At 42.1% G+C, this 21,913-nt stretch overlaps 1 protein-coding gene and 1 long non-coding RNA gene across 6 annotated transcripts in view; one reads left to right on the forward strand and one right to left on the reverse strand.

The window, feature by feature from the left end:
• LOC137334760 (uncharacterized) overlaps positions 1-21,913 on the reverse strand; it is an 88,524-nt gene that overhangs the window by 43,909 nt on the left and 22,702 nt on the right. The window lies entirely within an intron of this gene.
• dcp1b (decapping mRNA 1B) overlaps positions 1-21,913 on the forward strand; it is a 91,558-nt gene that overhangs the window by 7,840 nt on the left and 61,805 nt on the right. For 3 of the 5 annotated variants that reach the window (XM_067999697.1, XM_067999696.1, XM_067999694.1), the window contains exons 2-3: positions 4,960-5,000; positions 13,487-13,614. In XM_067999697.1, the coding sequence (XP_067855798.1) occupies positions 4,960-5,000; positions 13,487-13,614 (169 nt within the window). Of the gene's footprint in view, positions 1-4,959; positions 5,001-8,972; positions 9,152-13,486; positions 13,615-21,913 lie in introns of all 5 variants that reach the window. The other 2 variants (XM_067999695.1, XM_067999692.1) reach the window with 2 other exon arrangements.

The following is a 21,913-nucleotide window of genomic DNA, read 5'->3' on the forward strand; positions in this document are numbered from 1 at the left end:
ACCTCGCTTGACCGCTCTACTCTGACATTCAATTTTGGATGGTCACAATTTCCTCCAGCTAAATATTGTGGCGACCAAAGTCATCGTTTTTGGCCGTGCCACCTACACTGTACTATTGCCGTTGACCCTATCCCCCTTCCTAGCCACTGTCTGAACCAGATTCTTCTCAACCTCTGCATCCTATTTGGTCCCAAATTGAGCTTCTGACCCCATATCCTCTCCATAACAAAAACTGCCTACTTTCATCATTGTAATAATGCCCATCTCTGCCCCTACCTCATCCCATCTGTGCTGAAACCCTCATCCACAACTTTGTCACCTCCTGGACTCAACTATTCTAATGCTGTCCTGGACAACCTCCCATGCTCAGCCCCCTGAAACTTGAGTTCATCTAAAGTTCTGCTGCCAGCATCCTGTCACCCCTGTCCTTGCTGACCACCTTGGCTTTCCGATCAAATTTAAAATTCTCATCTTCTGTTTAAATCCCTTCATGGCCTCAACTCTCCCTATCTCTGCAACCACCCCCATCCAAACTCTCCATTCCTCTGACTGTGGCCTTTTGTACATTTTGCCCCCTTCGCTTCGCCACCCCCCACATTGGCAGCAGTGTCTTCAGTTGCCTAGACCACATGCTCTAGAATTCCCTCCATAAACCCCTTTTGCCTCTCCACCTCCCTCTCTCCATTTAAGACCCTCCTTAAAGCCCACCTCTTTGAGCAAGCTTTTTGTTATCACTCCAAATATGTCCTCCTTTGGTTCAGTATTGATTTTATTTTTTATTATGCCACTGTGAGGCGCTTTGGGACATTTTTCTGCGTTAAAGGCACTATACAAATGCAAGCTGTGTTGGTTTCAGCATGACTGATTTTAAAATTTCCATCCTTGTGTTCAAATCCCTCCATGGCCTTGCACCTCCTTGTCTCTGTAGCCTCCTCAAGCCCCACAACCCTCCATGAACTCTGCATTCTGGCCTCATGTGCATCCCCGATTTCCTTTGCCCCATTGTTGGTGGCCGTGCCTTCAATTGTCTCGTCCCTAAGCTCTGGAATTCCCTCCCTAAATCTCTGCCTCTCCTCCTTTAAGACACTTCTTAAAATCTAACTCTTTGACCAAGCTTTTGGTCACCTGTCCTAATATCATGTGGATCGGTGTCAAATTTTGTCTGATAACGCTCCTGTGAAGCGCCTTGGGATGTTTTCCTACGTTAAAAGCGCTCTATAAATGCAAGTTGTTGTTGAAAGACAATAAGGAGTGAAGCACTAATTTAGGGGAAGATGATGACCAGAACTAGTAACCAGCAGAGGTTAAATGAAGAACCAACAAAGGAACTTAGACGAAGACTAGGCCAGCGGAAATTGATCAAGGGGCAAATGGAAGAGAGAGAATAGGAGAGAGGCTTAGAATTAGGTGGCAGCCAGAGAATGAGGTGCAGCGAACTGGCGAATAGTGAAGGCAAGCAGAGAAAACTAGTGGAAGCCAACCTAGGCGATGAGTGGAATCTGTTATATTCCTCTAATTGCTCACTTTTTATACTTTCACTCGCCAATTTCTAACTTATATCGATCTTTCTTCCTGTCTTCTAAAATAAATTAAGACATTCCTGTGAGATCTCTGAAGGAATGCTGCCCTTATAGAGCTTGGGTATCTTGGTAGGAATGAGCAGAATTTTTTTTCTCGTAGGTGGAGTGAAGCAAGGATCGTGCTACAAATTTGGATTTGGGGTAGGAATGACTTGGAGTAATTGGGGCCAAAGCCAACAGGCATCAAACACAGAGAGTGAGGGACCCCAAAATTAAGTGATGATGAAATCTGTGTTGAGCCACAGTAAATAAATGGGGTGTTAAGCCAGCAGGGTAGCAGATGCTGAAAAACACTGGGACAGACCACAGGGTCAAAAAAACTAAAAAGATGATAATCTGGTTCAAAAGAGCAAAGAATGTTTTTCTAAAAAATTCTAATTCTGAAGGTCTAAGACTGTTGAAACTAGTTGGTTTGTACACAGATTCCAACTTAGATAGAGACAAGCTTCAAAATATGATGCCGTGTACCTTTTGTTATAGTACATTGGTCAGGAACCAGCCAAGACATGCGTTCTAAGTATTGTGAACAAGATTTCCACCAGTAATAGCTCTATACTCCATATTGTATACACAGTTAATTCCTTGCACTGTAGTTGCTTCTATAAACAATATGAAGTATGCTTATCTGCACAACACAAAACTATTTAGCAAGAGCTCTGTTTAAATCTCTGACTTGTACCTGCTAAGTAACAAATTTCCATAAATCAACCTGAGGTCAGATTATTAGGGCAACTTGCTCTTTTTGCAAGGCTAACTGGTGAGTGCTAGATTTTAACACAACAGTAGACCAGATAAAATTAGGCCTGCAGTTATTGAAAATTGTTCATGGTTTTAAGCAGAAACTAATTTCAGTGTCATACATTTTATGTCCTTGTGTGAAATAAAAGAAAGATATGCCAATTTAGAAGGTTGTGGATGTTTTTAGCCTACAATGGTCATCAACGCACAGCTGGTTTAAATTCAAAATCTGGAACTTAGTAGGTATAGAAGTCAGTCCCCAGGCAGTTTGCAGTTGTGCTCTGCAGTAGAGTATTATAATGGAGAAGGAATCATATTTTCATCGAGAGAAATAGGTATGTTGTCTTTTTCTAGATAATATAGTATGGATAGAACTGAGAGTTAAATATTTTATGAGTTGATAAAAGTTTTAATCCATTTATGTGGTTTGTTGTATAGAATGGTGCTCCATGGAGTTAAATGCTTTAAGCATGAAAATGTACTAGTTTTAAACACCTAAAACCTTAGTTACAGTATTCTTCCAGTCATTAAAAACTGCAGCACTGTATAGTGCTTTCTGTTTAAGCTTTTAGAGTTTATTGCTGAAGAATGTTACCCCTTTTGAAACATGACTTTGGAGGTAAGAAGGAATGTATCTTTATTCTCTTTTCTTTGCTGTACTTAACACACTGGCATTAAGCTGAACCAAAACAAAATTTTTTTGCAGAACATTTCGTTCTTGCCAATCACACAACAGTGCATGAAAGATAGTACCACTTGGAAACAAAATTCCTTATCCAGGACCTCCATTCTTCACAATTATGATTTGTGCAGTTTTCTCATTATCTGTTAATTTTTAGGTTTACCATGTCTTTGCTGCTAAGGGGAAGGGCACACAGCCTACTCCCAGACCACTGCCAGTTTCTCAGTACTGTCCAAATGTGTCTAATGCTTGTGATTTTCCCTTCGTTCAACATAGCTGAAGGCACACTACAACCTTTGTGTGGTCTCTTTCTGTCTGATATTTCTCTGGTTCATTTCCTGATGAATAAGAGATCAAACCTACATTTATCTGTAACACTGGAAGTGCTACCTTGATGCCCATCAAAATTTTAAAAATCTAAACTTATTGGGGTTGAAATTGGTCTGTGCCAGTAGTCTGAAACGCACTTATAGCTGTTCTGATGAAGGGTCCACGCCTGAAAGGTCAACTCGCCTGTTCTCTTCACAGACGCTGCCTGATTTGCCAAGTGTTTCCAGCATTTTCTGTTTTTGTTACGGATTTCTAGCATCTGCAATTTTTTGTAAATTACTCAGGTTCTACCAGATATAAGTACTAATAGCAAAGAAGCTTTCTGTTACCAAACTTGTAGAATAAAAGTACAACCTCCATTTCAACTAGCTCATTTATTTTATGCCTGCATAGACTGCAATGATGTCAAATGACAAACTATTGAGAGCCATGTGTGCTCTTCCAGTAGATCGTCTTCACTTTGCAATATGTGAGATTTAATTGGCATTGCTTACACTCAAAGCACAAATATAAGCCCTTTTTAAAATTTGAACTTCATTATTATAAACTCTCAAATTAGTAAAGTTTCTCTTTTTATTTAAAAAAAACAAACTTTAATTTTTTTCTTTTTAACATTTTCCCTAGTTCCCGGGTCACACCATTTCTTTGTCATAGAAAAGGTCAACGGTGCAATATTTTCCTTATGTCCCTCTACTGTGCTGTTCCTACATCTTGAATGAGCTTTGTTTACAAGTTTTGCTGATTTTTGTACTTGCACTGTTCTGTCGTTGAAACTCAAGTTGTTTAGTGTGAAATGTGGGGTTGAGTCATCTTTTTGGTATTCTTTGGGCCGGATTTTGCCGTGAGTGGCGAGCGCCGTTCATTAGACTTGCACTTGCCCATAGATTTTCTATGAGCTTATGCACGATAGGTTCCTGGAAATTAGAGATCTAAAAAATGTGACTCCCTCTACAGGGCATCTGGGACCTATGTGAACAGGGCAAGTGGCTGTGTGTATCCTTAACCAATCAGAGTGAAGAATCGTTAATGAGTAGCACAGTCAGAACCAGGATGTGTAAGTTAGAATGGTGATTTCAATGTCAATTCAGGTACAGAAAGTGAAATAAAGAGAGGGTAAGAAAGATTGTATTAAGAGACCGAGATAAAAGCCAGAAGGAAAAAGTTTTTTAAAAATTACTTTGTTTAACACCCAATAATAGTTAAAATCTGAAGGAATGAGACTCTCCATTTTTAAGTTAATTTTCAGTGTCAGACAGCAGCTTCCACATTTCCGTGTTTAACTGCGCATGTGCGGTTGCCGGAAGTTAACGTCCGATTTGCACATGAATAATGGTAAACGCTGTTAGCTTCACCTTTATTTTTTTACAGCAAAATCCGGCCCAATATTTTTCCTCTGACCCCTAGATGGCCCTACTGAGATCCAGATAGCTCCACGTGAGAGGAATTTCAGCACACTGGTACTGAAGCCTTAAGATAGTTTTTCAAAGTGTAATGCCTGACCTTAATTTTAATTGAGATTTGTCACCAGCTAGTTTATTTACACTTGAGTTTCTGCTAATTTCCTGTACAATATGATGTATGACTTTCTTCAATATTAAAGGCTGTATGAATTTTCCTTTTTAATCACAGGAGAAGACTGACGTCGAAGGGACCTTATTTGTTTATGCAAGGTACGGATAATCATTAGGACATGGTTTTATTTACATTGTAACCATTCAAATTTTTAAATACACTAGATGTCTAAATGATTTGGCCTTGAATTTCCTCTATTTGAGCCCAGAGACACGCGTAACCTGGGCGCAAACCAATTGCGTGGCTTAAAAGATTGTGGAATTTTGGCGTAAGTGAGTTACATGTGCAAGTACAATACGCCCAAATTGCCTCGATCTTTTACGGCAATCTATCGATCCCTCCGCCCGAGCGCATGAATTGAAACTTTAATTTTCATACTTAAAGGAGAAAGAGACTTGCATTTATATAGCGCCTTTCACAAGGGGGAAGTTGAGTGATATGATGTTCCAACACACTGCAAAGCAGTGGCAACATTTTTATTTATGCCTTTGATGCTGTAAAACAGCGAGTTTTGCTAAAGGCTGTGCAGTTGATCTATTGAGGGAGGCTAGGTTATTCCTCACGTAGAAGTTGAGTTATTTGCATCTCCTAGCTCTTAGATTTGGAATGGCATTAGCAGAGACCTGGAAGCAGGTTGTGCTGAATTTGGGTCAGTTCTGTGCTGTGTGCCCATCCCTGCTAGGAACTGGATTGACGCTGCTCAAACTTATTTCACATTGGACCCAAACAGTTAGTAGATAGAGGAGAATCATCTTACCTGTCTGGGCTAGATCTGAACCCAAGTCTCCGAGATAAAAGGCTAGTGTCTACTCCAACGTGCTACCCATATCCTCTAAAATAAAAAAACTTAATTGTGTAGTGTAATAAATCCTTATTGTCTGATTGGATGTTCCATTTGAAGAGACTACAGTATTCTAATTTCGGAGAAGAATGGCTCCTTACAGCCAGGTTGAAGCGTTATGGTGCATAGTTTTACAGTAGCTGCTGAAGTTGGTGAAAAATATGAGCCCATAAATATATACTTTTTTACTTTTTGGGGAAAAAACAGTGCTCAGTAGAAGCATCAAAAAGGGAATTGATTTGATTCCTAGTTCTTCAGGGAATGCAAGGATGTGGAAAAAACAACACAATACTGCTCTTACCGTAATTACGCCAAAACTTTCCAGGAAATTCCTGACCAGTAAGTGATGCATGAAGCTGTGATCAGAGGTGCATTTATACTGCAATAGTAGTGCCATTTTACTCCACACTCTCGCATTACAGTTTTATAATGTAAACCTGAAGTTGGAACCTTGCCAAATGGAATCGGGCTACCTGGAGGAGGACGTCTCGCTCTGTTTACCGCAGTCGGGTCCGGCCCTTATTGCGGATTTACACTAAAATCCGTGAGAGCGCTGTAGTAAACGCAGGCTCGAAGGTTTTTACACTCTTTATAAAGAAGAGCATGTGAGTGCTAGGCCTCTGGTGCAGCTACATGTGGGCAGTGGATGTACAAATCTTTTTCTGTGCATGGGTTGTTCGTATTTGTATAATGCTTATAAAATACAAGGGGATAAAGTTGCCGAGTATGATTCCTGGTAATTATTCAGTGTATGATTGATGGAAAACTAGGAGCATTATAAGTTGTAACAAGGGTTTGGGATGAATTTATAAAACGCTAGTGAAGTTCTATCATCATATGAACTCAAAAGTGTTAGAGCCCTGAACACTCAAATGTTTCATTTCTAGTTATATACAGATTCCTCTTCTTGAAAATAATTTTGGAGACTTTTACTCTTGGGAGTTTGTTATACTGTCAAGTTTTGGCCTGTGACTTCATGTTTGAACAAAAGAGTAGGTATAATTAAAAGATTCTGACCAATGTTGTAATGAAGATAGCTGGTGGGAAAACAAGATTTTATTGAAAGAACTTGCTGTACCCAATCTTTCTTTCCCTCTCTTTATTTCTCTTTCTGTACCTGATTTGACTCTAATTCACCCACTCTAATTCACCCTCCTTCTCAGTCATTCCTCTCTTTCTTTCTTGATCCTTAAATCTCATTGGTTAAGGAGATACACTTGGTCCCACCGTTCACTGAGGCCCCTGTTGCCCTCGCTACGGCGTTATCAGCTCGCACTTTCCAGCAAGTTACGGCACAAAAAATTGAGGTGAAAGGTGCAGCAAAAAGTTTAACGGGGCATGCTGAGATGCCCTGCTCCAGCAAGATCCGGCCCATTACTGGGGTTTGGTGACCCTGTATGTGCAATGCTAAGAAAATATATTTTCCAGTAGTTAAAATGTAATCTCTGTAATAGTGATTTTGGGGAAAAAAAATTCTATATTAAATAGTGGGAAACCAAGGGTCTAATGAGAGGGGGGGACTTAAAGTAATTAAGAATAGTAAAGAAAAAGTTTTAGAAAAATTAATGGGACTAAAAGCTGACATCCCCTGGACCTGATTGCCTGCATCCTAGGGTTTTAAAAGAGATGGCTCCAGAGATAGTGGATGCATTGGTTTTGATCTTCCAGAATTCCCTAGCTTCTAGAACGGTCCCCGTGGATTGGAAGGTAGCAAATGTAACCCTGCTTTCAAGAAAGGAGGGAGAGAAAACACAGGGAATTACAGACCAGTTAGCGTGATATCAGTAGTAAGGAAAATGCTAGAATCTATTATTAAGGATGTAGTAACAACCATTCGAAAATCATGATATGGTTAGGCAAAGTCAGCATGGTTTTATGAAAGGGAAATCGTGTTTGACAAATCTATTAGAGTTTTTTGAGGGTGTAACTAGCTTGGTAGATAAGGGGGAACCAATGGATGTAGTATATCTTTGGATTTTCAAAAGGCATTCGATAAGGTGCCACGCAAGATTAGGGCTCATGGGATTGGGGGTAATATATTAGCATGGATTGAGGGTTGGTTAACGGACAGAAAATAGAGAGTAGGGATAAACAGGTCATTTTCGGGTTGGCAGGTTGTAACTAGTCGAGTGCTGCAGGGATTGGTGCTTGGGCCTCAGCTGTTTACAATCTATATTAATGACTTAGATGAAGGGACCGAGTGTAATGTATCCAAGTTTGCTGACGATACAAAGCTAGGCGGGAAAGTAAGCTGTGAGGAGAACCTAAAGGGATATCGACATGTTAAGTGAGTGGGCAAGGAGGTGGTAGATGGAGTATAATGTGGGGAAATGTGAGATTATTCACTTTGGTAGGGAAAATGGAAAAACTGAATATTTTTTAAATGGTGAGAAACTATTAAATGTTGGTGTTCAGAGGGATTTGGGTGTCATTATACACAACACAGAAAGTTAACATGTAGGTACAGCAAGCAATTAGGAAGGCAAATGGCATGTTAGCCTTTATTGCAAGGGGGTTGGAGTGCAAGAGTAAGGAAGTCTTGCTGCAATTGTACAGGGCTTTGATGAGACCACACCTGGAGTACTGTGTGCAGTTTTGATCTCCTTACCTAAGGAAGGATATATTTGCCTTGAATGAAGGTTCACTAGATTGATTCCTGGGATGAGAGGATCATCCTATGAGGAAAGATTGAGTAGAATGGGCCTATACTCTCTGGAGTTTAGAAGAATGAGTGGTGATCTCATTGAAACAAATAAAATTCTGAGAAGGCTTGATGGGGTAGATGCTGAGAGGATGTTTCCCCTGGCTGGAGAGTCTAGAACTAGGGGACATAGTCTCAGGATAAGGGGTCAGACATTTAGGACTGAGATGAGGAGGAATTTCTTCACTCATCGTGAATATTTGGAATTATCTACCCCAGAGGGCTGTGGATGCTCAGTCGTTGAATATATTCAAGACAGAGATCACTAGATTTTTGGACTCTAGGGGAATCAAGGGATATGGGGATCGGGCGGGAAAGTGGAGTTGATGTCAAAGATCAGCCATGATCTTATTGAATGGCGAAGCAGGCTCGAGGGGCCGTATGGCCTATTCCTGCTCCTATTTCTTATGTTATATATGGTGCAGATTGAAATAATTTACTGTTTATTGCCAGAAAAATCATTTTGAACTCTGTACTGTATGAAAGCCGAACCATTTCAGTTACTTATTATGACCGTTCCTTCAAAAGAAAAGAATAATGGGGCAGAAATCGCTCGTGAAATAATGGTGAGCTCAACAGCTGGTTCGCTGGTGATATGACTGCTTCGAATTAAGGTATATCGCACACTGCAATCAGAGAAATCATTGAAAAAGAGCCAACTTGCTTATCTGCCCAGCTGGAAAGTAACTAATTACGCTACAAAACAGGTACGCTTAAAAATACCAGGTCTAAATTAAGTTTTAACAGTCCAGTAAGTCTTAATCACTGCCAAACAACTAAAAATTAACCTTTTAAAGGTGTGGAAGTCTCATTACTCTTTATTTTAATAATTTTTGGTTATTTTTCCCTTCTGTCTTTTATTTTATAACTTTTTATATTGATTTTAATGTTGTACCTTTCACTTCCTGGTTTAACGTACCAAGCTGGCAGAGACAGTGAATGCGGCTTGTCAAAAATGCTGCGATATGATTGGTTGAGGGGAGAGTGTGATCCTCTCACTTCTCCCAGGGGCCTAGCTTCGCTTGAACTAACGCTGGGCTCTTCTCCGCTTCCTATTCGAGGAAGTGCCTGAAGAAAAGACTGCGGTAAGTTAGTGGGTTAGTATAAATCTATGAAGTGGCGAGCAGTGTTGGTTTGCCGCTCCGAGCAATTTCTACCCCAATGTTTCCTCATTGAACTACATTCAAATGGCAAGATTTGAAATCTAGGGCACTGCAGACTTTAGCTGCTGTAAATTCAAGCCATTTCATCTCTTCATTGTATTTGACTTTGCTGTAAGTCTTTTCAATTTTTTTTAACATTCAACTGTCTTGGCACCACTCCGGAATCCTTGCTGCTTTATTCACCTTTTAAAAGCTTTCTCATGGTTTTGGTGACCTCCCTTAACTCTTACACTATTGCTTGATGTTTCGCACCTTGGGAAGCTTTCTATGTTAGTCACTATATAAATGCAATTTTTTTTAAAGGGATGTTTGAGAAAAGCATGGGGGTGGTGGTGGGGGGGGGGGAAGACAAAACGGAGAAGATAGAATAAACCTCCAACTACATTAGCAATTTGGTCTAACTGTTCGAACTATGGAATTCAATTTAACCCAGTACAAGTAGATGAAGATAATGATTCTCTAAAATTAGTGCCAAAAGTTAATTTCTCACCAGCTACGGAATATATTATTTTGAAATTAAAATGCACACAGTCTTTCACGGTGGCTCAGTGAGTTTATCCAGTGGGTAGCTGAGCCATGAAGGAAGGTCCCAGGTTCAATCCCTGGTCTATGCTGACTTGGTTGATCTCATATGGGGCAGTGGTAGGGCAGTACAGTTAACATCAGTCCCATGATTAGGAAAAGGAAAATTGGCCAGGTTTGAAGGTCCTGATCGGTATTGTGCAAGTGTGGAAGTTAGATGAGGATGGGAATGGGCTTGGCTATGCTCCCCAGGTTGAATAGCATGCCAGCACTCACAATGAAGGCTCATGTATACATAATGGCTACTTGGAGTCAACAGCTTTAGGAGGGTTGGGAGAAAATTGACCAAAAACTAGATGCTAAATTTTAAGCCTGTAAGGATTTTGGTAGAGATTTTAGTGCCATGTTCATTCTTATTGAATTTTGTAGCAGGGAAATATAGAAATTTAGCATCTAATTTGGAGAACAATACCATCTCAAAATATTCATGTGATTGAAATGCTCTAAATACAAGGACTAGGGATGAAACAAAGTCAGACTGTAAAATATACACATTTAAAACCACTGTAAAAAGCTTCACCTGAGACTTTTATGTCTTGGAGTAAATTTTGTTCTGTGTGTAAAGTTAAATAAGTATTTTACTAAACTGCCATCAAGATTTAATAAAATAATGTATTTCCAGTTTTACCCACAGCAGGATACAGTCTACTAATTTGAAGTTTTTTGCTCAGAGCAAATTTGAATTATTTAGTGGTTCAAATTGAGCAATTTTAATGAAGTAGTACAGCAAAACATTCTAGGAACACTGAAAAAAAATCAAATAAATATTGAAGAACGTGTTATTGAAACTTGAGCATTGTATAAGCCAAGCAATGCAAAGTTCGGTTATTTCTCACAAAATACTGAGTTATTGTGGTTTGCTTTCTGCTGACTGCACATTTTGGCCACAAAATTGTCAATGCTATTGTCAAGTCACAAAGAATTGGACGTCATGGCCATGGCATCTTCGTCTGCTCATCGGGCCACTTGATTGGGCTTCTTCCTTGCTCTTACTTTGGGAGAGGATATAGTGAAAGTATCAATAATTTCCACGTTGGTTAGCAATCAGAACGTTGGTACTTCATCAACTCCGACAATGGATTCAAAGCTCATGTCTGCCGGTAGTCGCAATAGAGAATGTGTGCTCAAATACGTATGCTGCTTCAGAGTTAGCTATCGGTGCCTGTGTCTGTGTACCTGTTTCCACTGCAAACAGGATAAAGATGCAATGCCGAAAGTAATTATCATTGGATTCTGCTTTCAGCTCCTCTCATGTTGAATGGATTATGTGGATTACCTGCCCAATATCCACCATAAATGACACACCAACACATGGGCAAAAATCACTTTTCACAGCAAACATTTATTGCAGTGTTTTCCATAGCATGTCATGCCAACTTGCTTTGGCATGTTGTATTTGGTGTAGAGATATTAGCTCTGTTGCCTTGAGTCCCACGGTTGTCAATTTTTGAGGAGACCTTAGTGTCTTATGGTCAAAGTAACACTGCTAGTCCTCAAAGAGCACCGGTCGCCCATTGTTTCTGTCAGAATAACAATACCACAAAAACATGGGTGGGAGAAGATGAAATTCCCAATCACTAGCTTTTTTCGCCCCTAGCCCTGCTACAAATCATGCCAATAATTTGTGCTTAGTTTTTATTATCCTCCACCTGAGCATTTTTCATTCAAAGCTAGTGTTCTGTTTGAGTGCAGCTTGTAAAAAAGGCCAGTTTCATCAGCATCAAAGAACCATTCAGTGTTCTAACAAGATTAAAATTGAGGAATTTTATCACTCATCCAATGAACTTTCTGTGGGATTGCCTCTCCGTTCATAGACTTGATAGCACTTGATTGCATGGCAGTTATTGAAACTGTTGATCCACAGTTCAGAAATAGGATCTGTTCAAAATTCTTCAGTGACTTTATTTGCCTTTTCCAACAAGATGAGGTTGGATAACCCAGGAAGGTTAGATGTTGTGGCTTGCTTAAGCAAGCTCAACGAAGTTGAGATTTGGAGATGCTCAATTTTCCATGCCGACAATGCAGAAGCAGAGTACTAATCCTCAAGAGGACTAAGACAAGAATGTAAAAACAGAAACTGGCTTGACTACTGGGAAAGCAATGGGGGGATGCCTGAGGGCGCAAGAGGGCCTATGGATGGCCAGGGGAAGAAAGAGACTGGGATGCGGTGGGGAGTGGCATCTGAAGGTACAAAGAGCACAAGGACAGTTTGGGTACCATTTCCCAGGACCCTCTGCCTCCTTCACCAGTCATGCTGGGCATTAGGACCTCGCTCCTAAATCTCAGAACTCCTCCCTGTGCTCACAAATCCCTAGATTGTTTTCTCCTTGCTGCCTGATTCAAGGACCACCCTGATGGTGATGCTCCCAATCTCTGAGATCTCCTTGCTCAGTGGCCCCGGATCTCAAGACCTGCACCAGTATCCCCACAACCTCCATCAGAACCTCCTTCTCCAGTGTTTCTGGAACCCTATCTCTGCCCTCCCAGACCCTAGGACCCATTCCTCCCAAATATAACCATATCATGAGACTCCATCTCAGTACTAATCTCCCAGGAGATTACATGGCTGCAGTGGTGGTGGGTGGGGGGAGGGTAGGAAGTGCCTCGTCATGATATTTCAGCCATCATGAGTGTGGGGCAGGCTTAATCAGCTGGTCTTTTCCTGCCCGTCCTTTTTGTATGTTCGACAAACTCTGCGCTTCCCAGTGCTTCCACCCCTAATGCCAATAAGTCAGTGTTCCTGCTAATACTACGCATAACACCTCTTGTTCTTATAAAAAAAATTCCAACACATAATGAAGATACAGTTTTTTGTAAATCTACTTTAGAAAGGGATCAGTTCTCCGAGGAGGGAAGGGAGGGAGTGACTATTTTGCATGGTCCCTTAATTTTCTGTAATCACTTGTTTTTCTCATGTATCTGAAATTAAATTTTAAGCAGCAATGTAACTATTCACTTGCTTATGGCACAGCAATGTTGCAAAAGAACAAATTCTTGCACCGTTGGTGGGGAAAAAAATATGATTTTGTATAATGAATGGAAAAATAATTTGCACATATTTTAGTATGACCATATGCTCTCTTTTGTACCCAACAACAAAGATCCTTGTTCTTCACCAAATATGTACACGGAAAAGAGATATTGGTGCATTATCACTGTTTGCAGGTGCCTTTTCTTTGTACAGAGCAATTTGTAGATACTTGGGTTAACTAGTAGAAATAGATTTTCAGTACAAGGTTGTCAGTTTTTTTTTATTTGTCACTGCTATTCTGACTTGTGTTCTGCTTTTGTTTCTAGATCTGCTTCTCCAAGGCATGGCTTCACTATCATGAACAGACTGAGTGTGGAGAACAGGACTGAACCAATCACTAAGGATTTGGACTTTCAGTTGCAAGACCCCTTTCTACTCTACAGAAATGCGCAATGTAAGATTGGAAGTATTTTCTTGTAACTGTGCCTAGCTGATAAAATTGTACTACATATAGCGACCACTTCTAAATTTCAGACACAGCTTGACTTAACTGTTTCTTGCTCCTGACTTGAATTGAGCAAAAGTAGCTGTTCTCTTTTTTTTCCTGGCCTATTAATTAGGGCTATGACTTGGTGACTCCTGTCTTAGCATTGGATAGCCAGTAAGAGAGCATCAAGTTTGAATCATGGCCTCTGTTAGCAATCCAATTTCATAACTTACATTACACAACTTTGCCAGTTTTTAGCTAGTCTCCCAGTATTGTGTGATGGTGGAGTGCTCCATCGAATAACAGAGAAAGTCTTATCCTATAAAAGTAAAGCTTCATTGATGGTCACTAAAGGAGAAAGAAAATCTACCCTCTTGACTATAAGAGGAATCCAAATAACAGTGGGACCTATGTTTTTTGGGGGAGTGGGGAAGGGGAGGAGATGGAAGAAAAGCACATGCAGGACACCAGTGGTGGGTTGAGCATTCAGATGTCACAGTAGCTAACCTCAGTTGGAATGGATAATATTCAAAGCTTTTTTTAGGTTCAGTAGATTTATGTTTAAATTTGTTTTCTTTTCCCCATCTTTCCCACCGCCCCCCTCCTCCCCACCTCTCCCCTGCTAAAAAAAAACCTCCATGCATATGTGTTTGACCCAGTATAAGCAGCCACTTCAATAAAAAGCAGACTCTGCTGCTATATGCTTCATTTACACCTTAAACATTCACTCCCTCCACCACCGACGCACCATGACTGCATGGTGTACCATCTACAAGATGCACTGCAGCAACTCATCAAGGCTTCTTTGACAGCACCTCCCAAACCCGCGGCCTCTACCACCTAGAAGGACAAGGGTGGCAGGCGCATGGGAACACCACCACCTGCATATTCCCCTCCAAGCCACACACCATCCTGACTTGGAAATATATCGTCGTTCCTTCATCTTCGCTGGGTCAAAATCCTGGAACTCCCTACCTAACAGCACTAGGAGTACCTGCAGCAATTCAAGAAGGAAGCTCACCACCACCTTAAGGGCAATTAAGGATGGGCAATAAATGCTGGCATTGCCAGCGACGCCCACGTCCCATGAATGAATTAAAAAAAGTTATATTTTGCGGTGCTAGCATACAGTTTCACCTGAGCACCTTTTTAGCTTTGGAGGCATAAAAAAAATCATTGAGTAAAAATGTAGATCTGAACTAAAAAATCTGATTCACTCGAGAGGTTGGCAAAATCTTAGCAAGGTCCTTGGTAGTTTAATTGAGAGGAACTATGCTGCAGGCAAGTCACCTCTCAGCTGTGCTTGTCCATCTACTGGCAGCTAAATCAGAGTGCTATTGGCAAAGAATTGGTAGCAGGTTGTATGCCTGCTCTCCCAACTGGGGAATAATGTGTGTAGCAAAAGGAGACCTAAAAAGAAGAAAAGTAAATTAATACCTTAACTGGGGGGAGGGGGGTGTTGTAAGACTACAGGAGCTGAACAATAGCTAAATCACCAAATTTACTGTCTCATTTTATCTTAAAGCTGTTCATGACTGTATTTTTCAGCAAAAGAATCAATTACAGTTGCATCATGAGAATGTATAACTAATTGCCAAGATATATTCTGCTTGGATCAGAACTTTTATAGACTACGTGTGATAATTACCAATTTTTAATACTTGTAATGGCTGATTTAATTATGCCCATATGTGACAATCTAAATCAAAGCACTATTATACAAAATACTGTTTTGAAGAGGTTATTAGCATATGGGAGATGAATAGCATCATCAGGACTGACCAACATTCAATGTGTTAAGTAGTAAAAGCATAAATAATTGGAACACTTAATGCTTGTGTTGGGATTATATATATTTTATGTATTAATTTTAAAATTGTGTCTATATACTGAGAGTAGGTTTTGTTATATTGGAACTCTTCGTGCTCGGGGCAGCAATGTGGCAATAGGGCATTAGGTGATGTAATGATCCAAGTAGCTGCTTGACATTAAGCTCCAGATTCTGATGTCAATTTCTGTTTAAAAGTATCCCCCCTTAAAAGTGAGAAAACCCTGGAAATAAAGTCTGTTTCTTTAAAGGGTGCCATCAAAGAATACTACCAGAAAGCAGGTAAGTGCCCCAATATCCTGCGTGGTGACCCACAACATAATGCTCCCCTCCCACCCTACTTCCTCAGCCAAAGCTCACTCCTGAGGATTCCATCTACACACTTTGAAAAGACTTCCTAGTCAGTCCCCCAAGCAAGCAGCAAGATCATCAAATGCTGTAACAACTAATTTGATGGCTTCCTGCCTTCTGTCTCACCATCCAAAAACTCCTCAGTGGTATTAGCAGAGTTCCCACTGAAACACAAAACTGTCTGCTGTAACCTGTCCTACCTTTACTTCAGAAGAGGAGTTGCCTAGCTTTACAGGTTAGTGTTAGGGCTGAAATGTTGTGACCTCTCAAGTTTCAGACAACAGCTCTAGCAATTCTTCCCCAGCCGATCTGTTAACCACACCTAGTAGACCACCAGGAACCTTGATACTTGAGGGGTTGAACAAGCCCCCCTCCCAATCCAGAGAAGAAAGAAGTAGAAGTGCCACTCCCAACATTAGTAATGCCAACCCCCCCCCCCCCCCCCCCCCCACCAAGAAGACTGAGAACAAGACCGCTTAACCCAAGGTACCCTCCTACCCCTGAATGGCTCCACTGCACCATACAGTATGGGCATCAGCAATACAATTCTCAGCTCCATTCTGAGGATGACGCACCCCAAAACAATGACCGAGCCAGCACAACATAGGCTTCAACCACAAAATGTAATCAACGACCAAAGTACAATGCCTGCAATTGATCACCCAGAGCTAAGGACGGAAGTGCGAAGACTCCATGAAAACCTTTGGTCTACCATTCAGGCCATGCTGGTGCAGCTCTTTGAGCTCTATATTGCAAACTCTCAGACAGAGGAGCATCAAAAGAACTAGAGACCCAGGATCTTGAAAGATTAGAATTGTTGTAAGCCTGAATGACTGATCTGCTACAGAGATCAGGAAATAGAAACAAAGGTGGATGGCTTTGATCATCAGCGTGCCACAATAATATCTAGATCTTCAGCATCCCTGATGCCAAGAAAGAAACAGACTAATTTCCTTTATCCAGGAGATTCTCTGATCCCATCTCAACCTGGGCAATAGGGTGGAGTTGATGCTTGAATATGCCCACAGAACACTGGCTGGCTGCCATGCTTGCTCACCCATCCACTTCTTTCAAGCAAAGGAGATGATGTTCTGAACGAAAGCCACGAATGCACTCGCTTTGAAAATGACACATCTCGACCTTTGCAGACCTGTGTCCTTTGATATTATTAAGCTTGTCCTCTGCAATCAAGGTATTAGGCACAAGATGACATACCCCACTATGCTTCAAATTCTGACTGGGGATGCTATTCTTTTCCACAACCAAGACAGCCCATGACTTCCTATGAAGCAGAAGTCACACACCATCCTGACTTGGAAATATATTGCTGTTCCTTCATCGTCGCTGGGTCAAAATCCTGGAACTCCCTACCAAACAGCACTGTGGGAGAACCTTCACCACACGGACTGCAGCGGTTCAAGAAGGCGGCTCATCACCACCTTCTCAAGGGCAATTAGGGATGGGCAATAAATGCTGGCCTTGCCAGCGACGCCCACATCCCATGAACGAATTTTAAAAAAAAGTCTTACTACAGTTCTGGAAGTCTTACTACAATTGTACAGGGCTTTAGTGAGACCTCACCTTGAGTACTATGTACAGTTTAAGGATATACTTGCTTTGGAGGTGGTACAATGAAGGTTCATTAGATTAATTCGTGAGAGGGTAGTCCTATGAGGAGAGGTTGAGTAAAAGGGGTCTATTCTCTCTGGAGTTTAGAAGAATGAGGTGATCTCATTGAAATGTATCAGATTCTGAGGGAGCTTGACCGGGTAGATGCTGAGAGATTGTTTCCCCTGGCTAGAGAGTCTCGAACTAGGGGGCAAAGTCGCAGGATATGGGGTCGGCCATTCAAGACTGAGATGAGGAGGAATTTCTTCACTCATTAAGTTGTGAATCTTTGGAATTCTCTACCCCAGAGGACTGTGGATGCTGAGTCATTGATTATATTCAAGGTCATTGATTATATTCAAGGCTGAGATGGATTGATTTTTGTACTGTAGGGGAATCAAGGGCTATGGGGATCAGGCGGGAAAGTGTAGTTGAGGTCGATCAGCCATGATCTGATTGAATGGCGGAGCAGGCTCGAGGGGCCGTATCCCCCCCCACCCCGCTCCTATTTCTTATGTAGAAACATGTAGGACACCTCGATCCAAACAGCCCTATCTCTTACCCTGAAACTACATGGCAATGAAGGCCATGAAGGAGGGCAATGCACACCTTGCACTTATCAGGGCCAGCCCATTGCAGAGCCACCTTCAGGGTTCCATTCTGTCACAACAGGCCAGTACCCAACAATCCCTCAACACCCGGAAATCGCTGCTGGTAGCAGATACTCCACTGTTGACTGGACCAACATAGGACACGCAAAGGCAGCCCGACCGCATCAAGGAAGGAAAAGCCAAACCCAAACTCCTGCATGAACTACAATGAACCTACAAATTCTAATCACAGACAACTAACAGCTGTGGTTTTAAGAGTTGCTGAGCATCCAGTACTTCTCAAGCGTGGTAGCTCCTATGCAGGACAACAATTGGTGACTATTAATTGTTAAGGAGCTATAGGGCTGTAGTTCCTAGAACATGCAGGAATTGACAGATGGGGACTGCCAGTCACTGAGTGAGTATATCCATATTGCATAGGGATCAGACAAGGTTAATACCATCACCACCACTGCCACATTGCACCAGTATCAATCGTAATTTCTACATGGGTACACAATCTTAAAGGTAAGGGGATAAGGGAAGCCTAGCCTGAACACAGTGATTCGGAAAATATATAAATATAGAGAAAAGATATATTTTGTTGCACATATGCAAACACCATGAGTGATCCCAGGAAAAACACTTGCATAGGACATGGGCATCCAGTAGGGAGAGGAGGAAGGGAACAATACCAATACATGGTGGGGGGGAGCTTAGCAGCGATATCTCCACAATTTGACCTGTTTATGTGAGTGCAGCTCATCCGTAGATGGGAAAATGGGGATCCTGATACCTCAATATGATATAGGAAACAATCAATGTAGTCCTCGGGTCATATTATGGTTTTGTCCTCTGTCGAGGTATGGAACAATGCAGACAAGGGAGCCTTGGAGCAAGGGGTAATAGAGCAAGAAAGCCAATGCAAAAGACACTGAATGCAATGAACAAGCCCTTTTTTTTTATTTGTTCATGGGATCTGGGCGTCGCTGGCAGGGCCAGCATTTATTGCCCATCCCTGATTGCCCTAGAGAAGGTGGTGGTGGTGAGCAGCCTTCTTGAACCGCTGCAGTCCGTGTGTTGAAGGTTCTCCCACAGTGCTGTTAGGAAGGGAGTTCCAAGATTTTGACCCAGCGATGATGAAGGAACGGCGATATATTTCCAAGTCAGGATGATGTGTGACTTGGAGGGGAATGTGCAGGTGGTGTTGTTCCCATGTGCCTGCTGCTCTTGTCTTTCTAGGTGGTCGAGGTCTTGGGTTTGGGAGGTGCTGTCGAAGAAGTCTTGGCGAGTTGCTGCAGTGCATCCTGTGGATGGTACACATTGCAACAACAGTGTGCCGGTGGTGAAGGGAGTGAACGTTTAGGGTGGTGGATGGGGTGCCAATCAAGCGGGCTGCTTTGTCCTGGATGGTGTCGAGCTTCTTGAGTGTTGTTGGAGCTGCACTCATCCAGGCAAGTGGAGAGTATTCCATCAGACTTCTGACTTGTGCCTTGTGGATGGTGGAAAGGCTTTGGGGAGTCAGGAGGTGAGTCATTCGCTGCAGAATACCCAGCCTCTGACCTGCTCTTGTAGCCACAGTATTTATGTGGCTGGTCTAGTTAAGTTTCTGGTCAATGGTGACCCCTTGGATGTTGATGGTGGGGGATTCGGCGATAGTAATGCAGTTGAATGTCAAGGGGAGTTGGTTAGACTCTCTCTTGTTGGAGATGGTCATTGCCTGGCACTTGTCTGGCGTGAATGTTACATGCCACTTACCAGCCCAAGCCTGGATGTTGTCCAGGTCTTGCTGCATGCGGGTACGGACTGCTTCATCATCTGAGGGGTTGTGAATGGAACTGAACACTGTGCAATCATCAGCGCACATCCCTGTTTCTGACCTTATGATGGCGGGAAGGTCATTGATGAAGCAGCTGAAGATGGTTGGGCCTAGGACACTGCCCTGAGAAACTCCTGCAGCAATGTCCTGGGGCTGAGATGATTGGCCTCCAACAACCACTACCATCTTCCTTTGTGCAAGGTATGACTCCAGCCACTGGAGAGTTTTCCCCCTGATTCCCATTGACTTCAATTTTACGAGGGCTCCTTGGCACCACACTCTGTCAAATGCTGCCTTGATGTCAAGGGCAGTCATTCTCTCCTCACCTCTGGAATTCAGCTCATTTGTCCATGTTTGGACCAAGGCTGTAATGAGGTCTGAAGCCGAGTGGTCCTGGTGGAACTCAAACTAAGCATTGGCGAGTAAGTGCCGCTTGATAGCACTGTCGATGACGCCTTCCATCACGTTGCTGATGATCGAGAGTAAACTGATGGGGTGGTAATTAGCTGGATTGCCCTTACTGCAAGTTAAAGCCAAAGTCAACAACCTGTTCAGTGGGAGCAGAAAGACTTCTCCAATGTATACTAAGGCTGAATATTATGAGCAGGGGGACAAACTAGGAAAACAACAGTACGCATCTTATAAGAGGCACAGAACGTTAAATCAATTAGGAAAACAGAAGGTAAAGTATCTTCTTATCCCACATAGATCAAGAGGGAACCTGTAGATTTCTGTGCCTCATTATATACCTCAGAGTAACAGGATAACCTAAAGAAAGCATGCTGCCACCTTGCTAATCTCACCTTCTCCCAACTCACCCAGGCAGAGGTACAGCACTAAACTCTCCAGTTTAGTAAAGGAGATCTAACCATCAGTACAGACCTCCTAATCTGGAAAACTCCCTGGAAAGGTGACAGATACCAAGCTGAGTCCCACAAAGCCCTACTGCCTGAACTGACCTCATTCTTACTGAAACTTTTCCATGACTGAGCTGATTAGATCCTTCCAAACACTTGCATAACAGTCTTCATTATAGTAATGCACACAAAGGCAAATATCCACTCTCTGCTCTTCCTACAGATCTAGTTCCTTACTCACCACTGACTACAAAATTAGTGGCCAAGAGTGGTTGCAGTTCCCTCTGGTCTAGTGCATAGCAACCAAAAATGCTTCATATGGGTTTAGCGCACAGAATACCACCAGAAGCCTACTGATGGCTCCAAAATATTGCTGTGCACTACTAATGTTCTATTTTACATAACTAACCTCTCCACCACATCCCCCAAAATCTTCAAGATGATCAAGAAGTTCAGCCAGCTCTAAGAAATATAAACTTGATTTCTCAAAATAGCTGGACCAACTTGGTTATATCATTTATAGGAAGGACAAGCACAATAAAAATGAATGTAGAGTCCTGTCTCCATATCTGTTTCAAACTATATTTAGCATGGTTCCAGTGTAGATGTTTCATGACCTCGACACCTGAATTTCCAGCTTTCTGTGGACAAGCAAGAAATTGTGGATATGTGTGGCACCTGCAGCTCCCAAAGCAGGATGGAGTGCTTAGTCTTCCCAACTTGTGGCATTACTTATTGGGCAACCTTGGGAATTATGGCCTAAAACCTGGCTTACTTCACTGCTCTTTGGACATGGAGACTCGGGTCTTCCAGCCAACCCTCCTCCACAGCCTGCCTTTCACAGACCCCCAAGAAAGAATGGCAGAAGCCCAAAAATACAATAACAGCCACACTATCTATTGGATAGAGGTCTGTATTGGCCTGAAGATCTCACAGGACCAATTGGTCCTTTGACCAATATGGTGCAGATGTGGCATTAATCACATGGGTTCCAAACCTGCATGACAAAGGCAATCTCAGACTAGATTAAATCCTCAATGGGTGGTGACATTGTGCCCTTTCAATAACTGGCAAACAAATTCCAACTCACCTAGCATGATTTGTCTGCTGTATCCAAATTAAACATTTCCTCTTTCAGGACCCAACTCTGCTCAAAAAAAACTCGTGAGCCAATCTTTCAAAAATCCCCATAAACATGTCTCCACCCTGTGCC

This window comes from Heptranchias perlo, chromosome 18 (genome assembly GCF_035084215.1).
Source record: "Heptranchias perlo isolate sHepPer1 chromosome 18, sHepPer1.hap1, whole genome shotgun sequence".
NCBI classification, from domain to species: domain Eukaryota; kingdom Metazoa; phylum Chordata; class Chondrichthyes; order Hexanchiformes; family Hexanchidae; genus Heptranchias; species Heptranchias perlo.